The following is a 14,368-nucleotide window of genomic DNA, read 5'->3' as shown; positions in this document are numbered from 1 at the left end:
TAATCATAAAGCACTTTGGGAGCTTTCAGGATGAAAGCCTTTGTAAGAAGGAAAGTAAACTTGAGGGTGATTATTCTAATATGCATCATACATACTTCTGAGTCAGTCAGGGCATGGTTTCACACTCTCCATGCCCCCCCTCCCCCCATTCATGGCTGTCCCTGTTCTGTAGGCCTTTTTACACTCCGTGTTTTGAATAGCTATATAAAACCACAAGCCAAAAAGCAATCCCACTCCCCTGTTTTCCATTTTTTTTTGTTTGTTTGTTTTTTAAATCTTTTCTTATACTGATTTGCTGATCAAACACAACCCCCTTTGAGGTCACTGCGAAAGCAGAGACTGTCAGGGCCGTGCAGCTGGCAGAAGTCGCCACCAAACAGCAGGAAGTATTGGTTTCTACCTAGATAAACTTGGACTGGATCCTCCAACTGTCACCTGCTAAGAGTAAAAATCTTGAGTCCATTTCCCAGCCCATCCTGGAACGCTGACTGAACTACACATGTATTCTGGCACTGGGTATTTTTTCCATCTCCTCCCCAGAATATGTGGATTGCATAAGAGGCTAGTTTGAGTTTTGTCGTCTTATTTTAATTAGCATCCATCACAAAAGCAGAGAGAGAGAGAGAGGAAATGCAGCAGTTTATATGTTTTGATATTTGCCATACTCCTCCAAAATACAGCATTCAACTGTGTGCCTTAGGATACATATAAAATCATTTTTTATCTAATTTGTCTGAGATCTAAGCTTCCTGTGGAGGTCTGAGATCAAAGGATCTGATTCCGTCTGATGTTGGCTCTGACACATAATGTGTGCTGACTTAGTTCTGTCTATAAACTCGCAGTGGGAGGCTGCCATTTTCCCTTGGCACCTTTACATAGTGAACTTTCATTTCGGCTGGGGAGGCTGACAGGTACAGCGTTGATTGGAGCCATCATGTAAATAATTCATGGAGAGATTTTTGTCAGAAAAAGGAAATCCAGCCACTTAGTCTTTTAGGAATAGTTGCAAGACAAAAAGATTTCCCGATATGTTCAAATCTAAACAAGGATAACAATAACTTAAGCGAATTTAATGTGTGTGACTTGAAATGTCTAATGTTTGATTTTCCTCTTATTTAAAATAATGTTGGTTTTGGAGAGAGAGACAATCAAAGCTACAGTCATTTTTGTTTAGTTTCTGCCTTATGGTTTTTTCCGGTGAAGAAATCCCATATTTCTAATCCAATGAGATGTTTGGAGTCTTTATTATTAATTATTATTATTTCTATGATAATGAATGCTACTTAGATTACAAGATTTTATGGGTAGAGCTCATCTCTTTGTTATATATTTGTACAGGGCCTAACACAGTGGTGCTGGGCCTTTAGGCATTGTGACAATACAAATGATGATGATGGTCATACCAGTAGATCATCTAATCTGACCTCCTGTGTAACAAAAGCCATTAAATTTCACCTCATAACCCCTGTACTGTGCCCAATAACTTGTGTTTGACTAACACATAAATTCCAGAAAGCCATCCAGTCTTGACCTGAAGACATCAAGAGATGGAGAATCACCACTTCCCTTCTCTCATTGCCAAAAGACTATGCCTTATTTCTAATTTGAATTTATCTTGCTTCAGCTTCCAGCCATTGACTCTTTCTATACCTTTCTCCACTAGATTGAAGAGACCTTTAGTGCCCAATATTTTCTCCCTAGGAAGTTATTTATAAACTGTAATCAAAGTCACCTCTCCGTTTTCTTTTTGAGAAGCTAAACAGCCTGAGTTCTTTAAGTCTCTCACTGTAAGGCATTTCTCTAGCCCTTGAATCATTTTTATGGCTCTTTTCTGAACGCTCTCCAATTTTTTAACATGTTTTTTTAAGTGGACCCTAGAACAGCATGCAGTTTTCCAGTATCAAATTCAGCAATGCCAAATAAAGAGGTAAAATCACCTCTCCGCTCCTACATACTTCTCCGCTCTTTAGACATCCAAGGATTTAATTCGCCATTTTGCCACACTGTTGCATTGGAAGTTCATGCCCACTATGATCCCTAAATCCTTTTCAGAGTCACTCTTTTCAAGGATACAGACCTCCAGTCTAAGAAAGGCCTGTATTCTTTGTTCCTCAATGCATAACTTTTGCATATGGCTGTATTAAAAGAAAATGCATTTTGTCTGAATGATCCCCAGCTTACCAAGCGGCCCAGATCGCTCCACCATTCTTTGCGGCATCTGCAAATTTTATCAGCACTGATGTTATAGTTATTCACATTTATTGATGAAAGAGTTGAATAGCAGCAGGCCTATTACCAATCTTTGCAGAACCCCACTAACACCACACCCATTCAATGGTGATTCCCTTTTCGCAACTACTTTTGGAGATCTGTCAATTCACCAGTTCTAAACCCATTTTAACATGTGCTTTATTGATATTGTGTACTGCTAATTTTTTAAGCAGAATGTCATGTGGGGCTAAATCTTATTAAAGTCTAAATGATAATACACCCATGCAGTTACCTTTATGAATCAAACTTGTAATCTCCTCAAAAAATGAGATCAGGTTTGCTTGATAAAACCTATTTCCCATTAAAGAGATAAGGTCATAACTAGTCTGAAAAGAACTTGATATAAATCAGATACAGTATAAGAACCTAATTATATAAGAGAACACGCACCAGTGTCAGCTACCTGAAGGGGGGTTCTAGGGAGGATGGAGCTAGGCTGTTTTCAGTGGTAGTAGGTGACAGAACAAGAAGCAATGGTCTCAAGTTGCAGTGGGGGAGGTCTAGGTTGGATATTAGGAAAAACGTTTTCACTAGGCGGGTGGTGAAGCACTGGAATGCGTTACCTAGGGAAGTGGTAGAGTCTCCATCCTTAGAGGTTTTTAAGGCCAAGCTTAACAAAGCTCTGGCTGGGATGATTTAGTTGGGGTTCATCCTGCTTTGAGCAGGGGGTTGGACTAGATGACCTCCAACCTTCATCTTATGATTCTGTGATCAGTACGGACCCTTAATGTTTTCTTTCTGTATCTACACATAGCAGGTCTTACGCCAGTTTATTTACGTACTTATTTGGCTCCTTTCACTGTAAATAGATTTCATCCTCCCTACAGCTCTCACAGATAGGGAAGTGCCGTTATACCCATCTTATAGACCAGGGGTGGGGAACCTTTTTTCTGTCAAGGGCCTGATGGTGGCCCTGGCGGCGGGGGAGAATTCGGCAGCGGGGGGAATTCGGCAGCGGCGCGGTTTCACGGCGGCGGCGGGGTTCGGTGGGGGGCTTGGGGCAGAGCCCGCTGCTGAAGTCCCCCCGCCGCTGAAATGGGGCAAACGGCGGCAGGGTTTCGGCGGCGGGCACTGCCCCCCCCACGGAACACCACCGCTGCCGTGAAACCGCACCGCCGCCGAATTCCCCGCCGCCGTCAGGGCCAGACCAAATGATTTATATGGCCCGCGGGCTGGACGTTCCCCACCCCTGTTATAGACATAGGGCTGAGGCTTAGGGTAGATTAAGTCAGTGTTTCTCAACCTTTATGATTCCAGGAACCGGCTTATTCCGGCTTACTGCCTTCCTAAATTGTATCAGGGAGGAATCAGGGACCGGCACCGGTCAACGGACCGACTGTTGAGAAATACTGGATTAAGTGATTTGCCCAAGGTCACACAGAAGGTCTGTGGCTGAGCCAGAAATAGAATTCCTGAGTCCCTGCCCAGTGCCCTCTATACTATTATGACTCAATTTGCTTTCTGTCAGTGTAGCACACCTACTTTAGGGGCCCGTGCCAGAGTAACTGCACCAATGGCATTATAGCAGAGCAAATTTTCCTGAGATAGATTGGACCTATATTAGAGTCCAAGGAGCACTAAATGCACACGCTGTAGGTGGGTTGTTTTACTATGGATATCTTGTGCTTGTTAAAGTGCAGCATCTAGTCTGACCTCCTGTGTATTGCAGGCCATTAAATTTCACCCAATTACCCTTACATGGAGCCCAATGACTTTAGTTAGAAAAAACAATTCAGTCCTCAGGAACCTAAACTGTTGTGTGCCACAGGCAAAGCACAGGAGAGTTCAAGGTGCCACCAAGCCTGAGGCCCATGAAATAGCAGGGAACTGGTTAGGTGGCAAATGCCCAGATGATACCAGCAGACCATCCTTGCCTCATGCCACACAGGAACGTGAAAAAGCATGCAGGGTCCCCATCAATCTAAGATGAGTGAAAATTCCTTCCCAATCCCCAATCTAGTGAGCGTGTAGACCCTGAACATGTGTACAAGCCCCACCAGCCATGCATCTAAGAAAGAGGATATTCTGTACCACCTCAGAGCACTGGCCCTCCATGCTTGGTGTCCCATCTCCAGGTGTGCCCAATCTCTGACGCTTCAGAGGAGGCCTAATCCCCTTCTGAATATGTCTGGCAATTGTGCATCAGTGTTAAAAGTCCCTCCTGACCTTTGTAGGTGACCGACTGAAGTCCTGAAACATGAGATTTGATTGCAGTCACGGGTATGAGCATGCTGAGAACAATGCAATAGAATATTACAATAACACCTAGAAGCACCAACAAAGATAGGGGCTCCATTGGGCTAGGCATTGTATAAACATATAGGGAAAGGCAGTACCTGCCCCATGCGCCTTGCAACCTAAATAAACAAGTGGTGAGTAGGGAAACAGATGCACAGGGAGATGAAGTGATTTGTCCAAGGCCACACAAATGTTTTGCTCACGGTGAGTGGCAAAGCTTGGATTAGAAATAGCTTCTTCTAACTCCCAGCTTGGTGCTCTCTCCCTACTGGATCCACTTGCAGGCTCACCCCATGGCATCAGGATCTCGTTTTCTCATTTTACAAAACAAAACATGATTTTTCTTCCTGCCAGCGCGACAAACATAGCCCACCCTTAGGCTATGTCTACATTGAAGGTGGCAAATTTGCCGCCATCAGATCGATTTATCCAGATCAATTGAGCAGAAGTGAAGACCCGCTCAATCAATCCAGAAGTTGATTTAGTAAAACCACCTTCAGAGAAAGCATAGCGTTACATCAACGGGTACGCATTTCCCGTCGGCACAGCACAGTGGAGACGGCACGCAGAAGAGAATTTAGGAAGTCGATGTAAGATACACAAGCTGCTCTATGTAGCTTGCATATCTCCCGTCGACTGCCAAAGAATTTCCCGATAAGTATAGACCAGGCCTTACAACACTTACTCCAGCAAAATTGCTATTGACTTCAGAGGCAGCCTTACCTAGTAAGGACTCTGCCTGTCACCTAGGATGAGAAAAAGCATGCTGGGCTCTTCCTGCATCTTCCATCATCACCAGTTATGAAGACTCTGCAGATGGAGTGTTTTGCCAGTGGTGCATTAGGTAGGACTGAACCTGTAGCTGTGCTAGCTCTTCAGTGTTAAAGAAAGTAAGGCGTGGCTTTGTCAGTAATGTAAGCAGATGTCATCTTGGGTAGGTGAAATAAGACTAGATCTGTATCTGTATAAAGCAACCAAAATAAGGTTATGAGTTCACTGACGGTGGAAAATACGCCACCGTCAGATTGATTTATCCAGATCGATTGAGTGGAAGTGAAGACCCGCTCAATCAATCCAGAAGTCGATCCAATAAACCTCCAAAAACCTCCACCTCCAAAAAAAAGAGTAATGCTGAGTCAACAGGAACACATTTCCCATCGGTGCAGCAAAGTGGAGATGGCATGCAAAATGGACTTTATGAAATTGAGGGAGATACGCAAGCTACTCTATGTAGCTTGCGTATCTCCCGTTGACTGCCGCTGAATACACAGGTAAGTGTAGACCAAGAGTAAGAAGCAGTCTACTTGCATGCATCGTAACACAGGATTGGAGCTTTAAAAACAATGTCAGCTTAAAAGTCACAAAACCAGTTGCTTTACCTCCGTGCCTGATAACACTTTCAGTTATTAAGAATGCTTGCATTATGCATTTTCCACTTTGGATCATGAAAATCAATTATGCTCGTTTCCCTTTTGTGTTTTTAGTCAACATTACTTTTGTTTTTCAATCATTTTCTTTTTCACGTTCCTAGTGCTGCTTTGTCTGAGCTTCAAACACTGCAGGGGTCATGTTTTATTGTAAGGTGCCATTTACAAATGGCTTACAAAGGGTTAATACATGATGAATAGCTGCATATTACAGACATGAATAGTACGTGTTATGGGTGGTTATAAGCCAGCTATTAGCCTATTGGAATCAGTAGCAATCTTTAAGCCATTTATTGAAACATCTGTAAATCAATTATTAACCTTTTATACACTGTTTGTAAATGGAATCTTAATAGCAAATGTGAGCAAAACATCTGTTTTCATTTGAATATTTTGTTTAACGTGTGGAGACATTTGATTGTCTGCATGTTTTATATTAATATATTTTTACAGATGGTTTATAAAGGGTTAATAAATGATTAATATATATTTAAAGATTGTTATAGTGTCCACCAATTAAAGTTCAATCTCCCCTTTTTTTCCAATGTCTACCACACTTCAGTTAGCAACAGGCACTAGAATGGGACAGAGACATAAACAGGAAGGGAAGAGAAAGACAGGTACCTGCTGTTAAGGTAACAAGTAAAGGGATTTTCTCTTACAGATATGGAAGCAAATGGAGTACCAGGAAACACAGCGAGACAGTTAAAGAAGTTGCACCAGCAGACACTGAAAGCCATGTCAACGAGGAAGATGAGTACTGTTGAACATAAAATGAACAATAGAGGGAATGTATCTATGGCTAGGAAACATGACAGCAGCCGTCCATTACATCGAAGAACAGCTCTGTGGGGTTCTCTGAAACTTCAGCAGCTTGACGCCAAGGAGTTCTGTGATTGGAAGGATACCCATCAGCAGCTGTTTCCTTGCACCCGTGGAAAAGAAATGGGAGGAGGGGAGCCTGTACCTCAGAATGTGAACAGAGAGAGGGAGAAGTCTGCTGTGGGATCATGAGGAGATGTGTAAGGGAAAGGATGAGTTGTGGCACCAACAACATGAGATGTTTTCTCAAAGGGAATCCATTAGAACATGGGAACCTGAGTTGCTTCTGCCACTGGTGTGACCAGAAAAAACGTTAGCATTGGAAACTTTCAAACATTTTAGGACAGTTAAGTGTGAAGATATGTTCTGAATGGATAGAGCAGGGAATCTGAGTCGTATCTAATCTATCTATCTAGTTATCTATTCTGTTTATGCCCCTCCCCCTTAGTCCCTGATTTAGCAAAGTACTTAAGTCCATCTCTATTCAGAAAAGCAGTTGCATTTGCACCACTTCATTTTGGTTAAGCATATGCTTAAATACTTTCCTGAATAAAGATGCATCTAAGCACCGGCTTAACACTCAGAGGGTGCTCTGCTGAATTGGGTCCTTGCCCTGTGAACCCCTCAGGTCAGTAGCCTTCCCTTCTTGAATGTTTGGAAATGCCTAGCACATCATGGCCACTGCCATTTTGTTAATAATAATAATGAACTGGGAGTCTAGTCTGCCTCATGCATTCTAAGACGATAAGGGACCACTGTGAACATCTAGTCTGACCTCCTTTATAACACAGATCATAGGACTTCTGTGAAATAATTGCAGTTTGAAGTATAGTATGTCTTTTAGAAAAAACATCCAATCTTGATATAAGAGTTTCCAGTAATGAAAAATCCACCATATTCCTTGGTAAATTGTTCCAATGATTAATTACGCTCCCTGTTAAAAAAAAGGATGTCTTATTTTCCCATCTGAATTGATCTCACTTCAATTTCCAGCCATTGGATCTTGTTCTATTTTTGTCTGCTAGATTAAACAGCCCATTAACAAGTATTTGTTCCCCATGCAGATATTTACAGACTGTGGTCAAGTCACCCCGTAACCTTCTCTGTGTTAAGTTAAATAGATTGAGCTCTTTGAATCCAGCACGTTAAGGCATGTTTTCCAGTCCTTTAGTTGTTCTCATGGCTCTTCTCGGGACCCCCTTCTAGTTTCTCATCCTGATTGACTCACTATAATGGGTCACAGGAATTCTCCGTGCCTCTCTTTACTGATCTGGAAAATAGGGAGCATTAATACTTGCCTCCCTCAGAGGAATGTGGGGAGACTTTATTATTGCACCACTGGATCCTTGGGTGAAGGGTGCTGTGTAAGCACTAGATGTTATTTACATTTATTTATGGAACATGGCTGCCATTTTTGCCAACAACCGGGATTAAAGTGGGGACCTCTAGAACTAAAAACACAGTTTCTCCAGTTTAAGAGCCAGCTTCAGGCATGGCAACCAGTGGTGTACACGTTTCTACTAGGCAGAGGCCGTACGGCTCAAGCATCTGAGATTCACAGCAGTTCAGATCCCAGACAAGCCCCGATGTACGTGACAGCTGCCATTTTGACTGAGGCACTAGAGATTGAGCCATGAAGAAAGCTTCAGTGTGTGGAGTTTGATCTCAACAGTGACGTTTTGGAGCAGTGCGCTGCGGCACTGCCATAACCTCAGTGGAGTGGGCCCAGGTGGTTATTCAGAGCACACGGCAGCCAGTTTAGTTACACTTTCCTGCTCCAGCCCGCCCACTCTGCTTCTGTCCTGATCCATATAGGCCACCTCTGGTGGTGAGAGAATAATTCATTCTCCATGTCCCTTCAGCCAATGGCCTGTCTGCTGAGACTAAATGCAAGCACCTGCCCACCAAGAAAGGGAATCTGATCACCAGCTCATGTAGCCTATTGAACAGCCATCAGAGGATAACAGCCTTCAGTATAGTCACTACCAATCTTCAGCTGGCCTCAAACCAGTCACCTTAGCCGTGAAAGGATTCTGTCATGACATGTCTAGACCCCATTCTATCATGGTCACTAAGGGCTTAACAGGAAGTCTAGCTATCTCCTCAGCTGTGGCTAACTGCTGGGCCAGGAACGGCAGGGAAATCAGAAGGCTGGAGAGGAGAGGCCTTCAGCAGGAGGAAGCTGGACTTCCAGAGAGGGAGAATCACAGAATGTGAGTCTGGATCAAGCCTGAAGGAAAGGTGAGGTAGGAAACACTTAAGGGATTGTGAGAAACTGGTCCCAGCTGCTTAATGAAGGGTCCCTGAGAAGGGGAACACAGAAGAGTGGGCGTGTCTGGTTCCTCTACCATCCCCAGCGAAAAGGATAGTAAAACCCCTGGGAGCAAAGGAGTCAGGATTCTCAACCTTTTGCTAGGGTCACTGGACTCCGGGTCTAACAGACTCTATTGCCCTGGAAGGGGAGAAACTATGAATAACTTGGCAGGAGCCATAAGAAGAAGCCACCTAGAACATGGCCAAACAAGTGTTGGTGGGGTGTGAGGGGAAACTGAGGGAGAGATGCTGAGACATCTTGGACAGCCATGAAAGGATGCTGTCTCGCAAAGATTCCCAGCCTTTTCAGCCATGCAGACCCCTCACATTGTGTTGTTCTAACTAGGGGAGAACGGAAAAAGCTTAGGGGTGCCCAGGTTGCTACTGGACATTGATGGTTGCGAGCGTAAAGGAAACAGAGCAAATTGAAGCAACTGAGCTAGAAGCAAGAGCTAACTTGCCTGCCCAGGCTCATTCCAGGTCATTTAGGATGCTAGAGCTGACCCCTCTTTTTATACAAAGGCCCACAAGTGGTCCTGGCCCCTCCTTTGCGTCTCCTCTGAAAGCAGCCAGCAGCAACTGGCATCTTTATGATCACGTTGGGGCACTGGTCCACGATTGGCTCAGAGAACTGTCAGTCACAGGTAGCCTCACTAGCACTTGCTTATGCCCCAGCCTGGGCTCATCATTTCATCAGGACAGATCCTCAGCGGGTGTAAATCAGGGTCGCTCCATTCATGAAGCAGATCCCTTTCTGACCTCCTGCATCACGCAGGTCGTAGAGTTTCACCAAAGTCCTCCAGTGGCTGGAATTACTCTCCCTTACTCTGTAAATGAACAGGATGGGACCCAGAGATGGGGGGACTGAACAAGAGATTAGCACTTGGAAAGACATTCAGCCTAAATCAGATGGTTTGGAGAACGTTCTCTCCCCACATCCAACGCACAGCATAGTAGAGATGCCTCCACACGGTGGAAGAAGCATTCTGTATAGTCTAAATATACTTCCCTCTTTCCCTCCGCCCCGTCCTTAAATAGCTGTACTCCTAAGTGCTTATATCACATCTGAACAGTGCCAATGCAAAAAAAGTATGTAATTACATGTCAGAATGCATGCAAATATGCAAAAGTAATATCTGAATACTGAATGTAAGTGGTATGCAAAACTTGTACAACACATCCTTCTATCTGAAAAAAATCATACCTATCAGATACACTTAAGGGTTGTAATTAATCCTTTAATTCAAAATTCCATATTTTGTTTACCAAATATATAATGCCTGGCATGTCTAGATCTTTAAGTGCTTTAATGAGGAAGGATAAAAACATAGTTAATTGCAGAGTTGTTGCTCTTAAGCTCCAGCCGTGCTGTGGATTAGCTCAAGTGAATGACACTGACGATTAATCTCATGTGGATATGGTGAGATAGCAGAAGGAGATGGTGAGTTATAAACAGGAAGCAAACCCTGGATAAATAGGAAGGTATTCAGGGGGTAATTTCTTGGTTTTGGGAAAGAAGGTACTGTAAGGTGATCAAGGGGGAGAGGGGAAGAGGTGAGCATAGGAGATCATGAGCCTGAATTAAGTTTGATGTAGCACCAGTTCTAGAATTGATCTTTATTAATATAATAACAGTAACCCCTGGAAGTCTTAGCTCAGATTGGGATCCCATTTTGTAAGGCATTGCACAGACTCAGTCCCTGCTCTGAAGACCTTACCATGTAAATAGACAAAGGAAGCATGATCATCCTCACTGTACAGGGGAGGAACTGTGAGATTAATAGACGTAGCCAGGGTCACACAGGAAGTCTGAGAGAGAGCTGTGAATTGACCCCAAATAGCTTGATTCCTAGCCCAGGGTCTTAACTCAAGGAGGAAGGATGGTTCAATGGTTAAAGTGCTAGCTTGGGTTGTGGGAGATCTGGGTGGAATTCCTACTCTGCCCCAGACTTCCTGTGTGACCTTGGGCAAGTCACATAGTCTCTCTGTGCCTCAGTTCCCCCTCTGCAAAACAGGGATAATAGCACTGCCCTGTCTCCAGGGGGGTGTTGTGGGGATAAATTCATTAGAATCTGATACGCAGATACTGACGGTGATGGGGTCATATACATACCCAGGACAGATGGATAAGATCATGCTCACCTTAGATAATGAGACAATGATGGTATCTGCACTTCTTATTTGCCCTTCCTCATGTTCTTTTAGCACTGTGCACATACATAAAAGTCCCATTGAATTCTGTGCAAACAGAGCCATTTCCTGCACTTGCTTTTTGCCCTGTTAATTTTTGGTGAGGGTGAGTGTATGGGGGTGGGGAGGAAATGCAGGGAACAGAGACAGACTCATTAGGAGCATCAAAGGAGAAGGGAGATGGGAAGGAAGAGGTTCCACTGAAGGGGACACGGAAAGAATGGTTAGCGAGGGAGAAAGAGAACTGGGAAAGGACAAAGTCACAGCAGCCAAAAGAAAAGAGAGTCTCAAGAAAAGCCCCAGCCATGGTGTCAAAAGCATCATAGTGGATGAGAATAGAGGAGGGAACCTTCGCCTTGGAAGAGGAAAGATCATTAGAGATTTCTGTGAGGGCAGTCTCGCTGGAGTGGAAAGGACAGACGCCAGATTGAAGAGGATGCAGGAATGAGTTGGAGGAAGCAAGACCAAGGCACCAAGGAGAAGACAGCCCGCTCATAAAGTTTGGGGAAGAGGGAGATGAGGTCAGAGAGAGAAAGAGAGAGAGAGAAGCAGGAAGGAGTGAAGATTTCCTTAGAAGAGGAAAACCAAAGCCAGCCTGAATGCAGAGGAGTTGAAGTGTTGGGTCTGGAAGGGGATGGGTTGAATGGATGGAAGATTCTGAATCATAGAAGATGAGGGTTGGAAGGGACCTCAGGAGGTCATCTAGTCCAACCCCCTGCTCAAAGCAAGACCAACCCCAACTAAATCATCCCAGCCAGGGCTTTGTCAAGCCGCACCTTAAGGATGGAGGAAGTGGGGTTCAAGTAGCTAAGGCTAAGGCTCCTGCCCCAAGCACAGGGAATTCCGTTATCAGAGCGGAATCAATCAGAACCTTCCCTGTGCTAGGACTTTCCCTCTCTTGCAGACCTAGTGTAAACAAGGGGCCAGGTGGGTTTTAAGCTTAAATTCTCAATAGCACGTAGGAGAGGTAGACACCTCCTTGCCATTGAATTTTAATGGGAGTTGGGCAGTTAACTCCTTTGCTAATCCCAACCTCAGGCACTACAACTAGCTGTGAGCAGGGTTAGAAGACATGAGTTGAAATCCTGGCCCCATTGAAGTCAACGGCAAAACACCCATGGACTTCTGAGGGGCCAGAATTTCGCCCATGGTGAATGAAAATGCCAGCAGCTGCCTGGAGCTCTGGGGACACTAGCACCTGAACACTCACACTGTTGCGAGCAATAAGGGAGCCGAACTGGTGTGTTAGTTTAGCCCCAAACTCCTGGCCTATGAGAATCCCTAGACGCTACTTTTCTTTTGTGGCAGTGGGTTTTCCCTTATCCCCTTACTTGTGAGGCGGAGAGGGAGCTGTGTTCCAGACAAATTAGCCTAAGGCTTTGGGCCAGAGTTGATGAGACTTCACCAAGATACAGGCACATAGGAGAGAGAGAGAGAGAGAAGAAAAAAAAGAGAGCCTGTGAAAAATTAAAATGACAAGGCTGGTTAGGGAGTGGAGATAACTGGTGATGTAGTGAAATTAATTACAGTCTGGGTTGAAAGAATCATGTGCCTAAGACAAAATTTCAACTCCCTCTTCCCCCCAACAACCTCAATGAGATTATAAACCCTTTCATTGCCCCTTTGTGTTACAAATAAAACTATTCATTGGGGTTGTTATTTCTGCAGTGCTAGAGGTATGCACGGTGCTTTACAGGTCAAAGCTGAGACAGGCCTCTGCGATGGGAAGCGGGTGCTCAAAGACCTTGATCCTGCCAACACTTAGGCACATGATTCATTTTTACTCACTGTGGGATAGTTCCTTTGGGAGTAAAATGAAGCAAACACCTACATCTTCAGTGGATTGGGACATAAATGAGATACATTACCTTTGGTATGTCTACACTGCAAGTGACGGAGTGATTGAAGCATGGGTTGGCATTCCCATGCTAGTTTAGACAGGGTAGTACAGGCTAGCAACCAGACTACCTACCCAGACTTTCTGATGGACTGGGATTCTGGCCTGGGCTAGCAACCCAAGTTCAAGCCCTCCGGGAATGCACTCTGCTAATCCGTGCTGCCATGTTTGCTATTGTTACCTGAGCTAGTGCGGTTAAAGCTACCACAAGTATACCTACCCTTGCTACCATCACACTTTCACACGCAGTGTAGAGGCGTCTTTCAAGTGTAATGAGGGATGCGCAATGCCAGTGTAAATAGTGTCCCAAAACAAACACAAAGTGACTTTTTTTCCCCAATTTTTGAAAATGAAAATGAAATGTTTCTGGTTTTTTTTTCTGGTTTATCATCTCCCCTCCCCCCCCACCCCTTTCCTTTTTTTCTCCCTCTTTTTTTTTAATCTGGAAAAAAAAAAAGAGGAGAAGAGAGAGAAAAACAGAGAGCAGTGAACAATGAAAAAAAGAAGTGGAAAAATGTTTTCTATTTTGAAAACAAACATTTTTTGGAGGGGGAACAGGACTTTTTAGTCAAAATCAGAATTTTTTGGAAGCAAAGCGAATTTTCTATAAACACTTTCCTTTTCAAAACCAGACCGTTCTTTGCTGAAAGACATTCTGAAAGAAAAATGCTGGCCAGTTGTAGAGGTAATCTCGAGCACCTCTCCTTATTACAGGCTTCCCGCAGAAAGAAGGGTTGTTTTTTCAGAATGGCCGAGTACTCACAACCCCACCAGAAGTCAATGGGTTGTGAGCTCTTCAGAAAGCCATGTCCAGACATGCACAGTGTTAAAATTATTATTGCACCCAGTCAAGCAAATCACTACATAGTACTGGACTCACTTCTCCATTACTGCATCTTATTGTACGATGAATTTCACTGTTCATTAGGGCTTCAATCCACAAAACCATTTAAGCATGTACTTAACTTTAAGCATGTGCATGATTACATGCCAGCTTTGAAGCACATGCTGAAATGCTTGGCAGGATTGGGGCCTGAGTTATTTGATTCATTTCCCAGTAAGTCATTTTGTCCATCCCCATGAATGGATTGTGTGTGATTCGATGAATGTGCTTTTCCCTCCATGCAGTTTGTCAGTTTCAAACTGCAGTGAAGATGACACATATATACACTACACAATGAAAATTAGACTAAAAAAAAAACCCCAGTCT

The 14,368-nt window shown here is 44.0% G+C and overlaps 1 protein-coding gene and 1 long non-coding RNA gene across 7 annotated transcripts in view; one reads left to right on the top strand and one right to left on the bottom strand.

Moving 5' to 3' along the window:
* Positions 1-14,368, bottom strand: part of LOC137150910 (uncharacterized) — a 32,427-nt gene that overhangs the window by 2,318 nt on the left and 15,741 nt on the right. The gene's annotated exons all lie outside the window — the stretch shown is intronic.
* The window catches only part of PKHD1 (PKHD1 ciliary IPT domain containing fibrocystin/polyductin), a 366,705-nt gene that overhangs the window by 349,207 nt on the left and 3,130 nt on the right, over positions 1-14,368 (top strand). For 5 of the 6 annotated variants that reach the window (XM_067544965.1, XM_067544964.1, XM_067544966.1 and 2 more), the window contains one exon: positions 6,601-9,154. The exons of the other annotated variant lie outside the window; for it this stretch is intronic. In XM_067544965.1, coding sequence (XP_067401066.1) covers positions 6,601-6,950 — 350 coding nt within the window. In that variant the 3' untranslated portion in view covers positions 6,951-9,154. Of the gene's footprint in view, positions 1-6,600; positions 9,155-14,368 lie in introns of those variants that run through there. 6 annotated transcript variants of the gene reach the window in all.

This window comes from Emydura macquarii, unplaced genomic scaffold (genome assembly GCF_026122565.2).
Source record: "Emydura macquarii macquarii isolate MOO-44397 ecotype Brisbane River unplaced genomic scaffold, CSIRO-AGI_Emac_v2 contig_1041, whole genome shotgun sequence".
Lineage (NCBI taxonomy): Eukaryota > Metazoa > Chordata > Testudines > Chelidae > Emydura > Emydura macquarii.
Note: the sequence above shows the minus strand (reverse complement) of the source record. Positions and strands in the feature narration are given on the sequence as shown.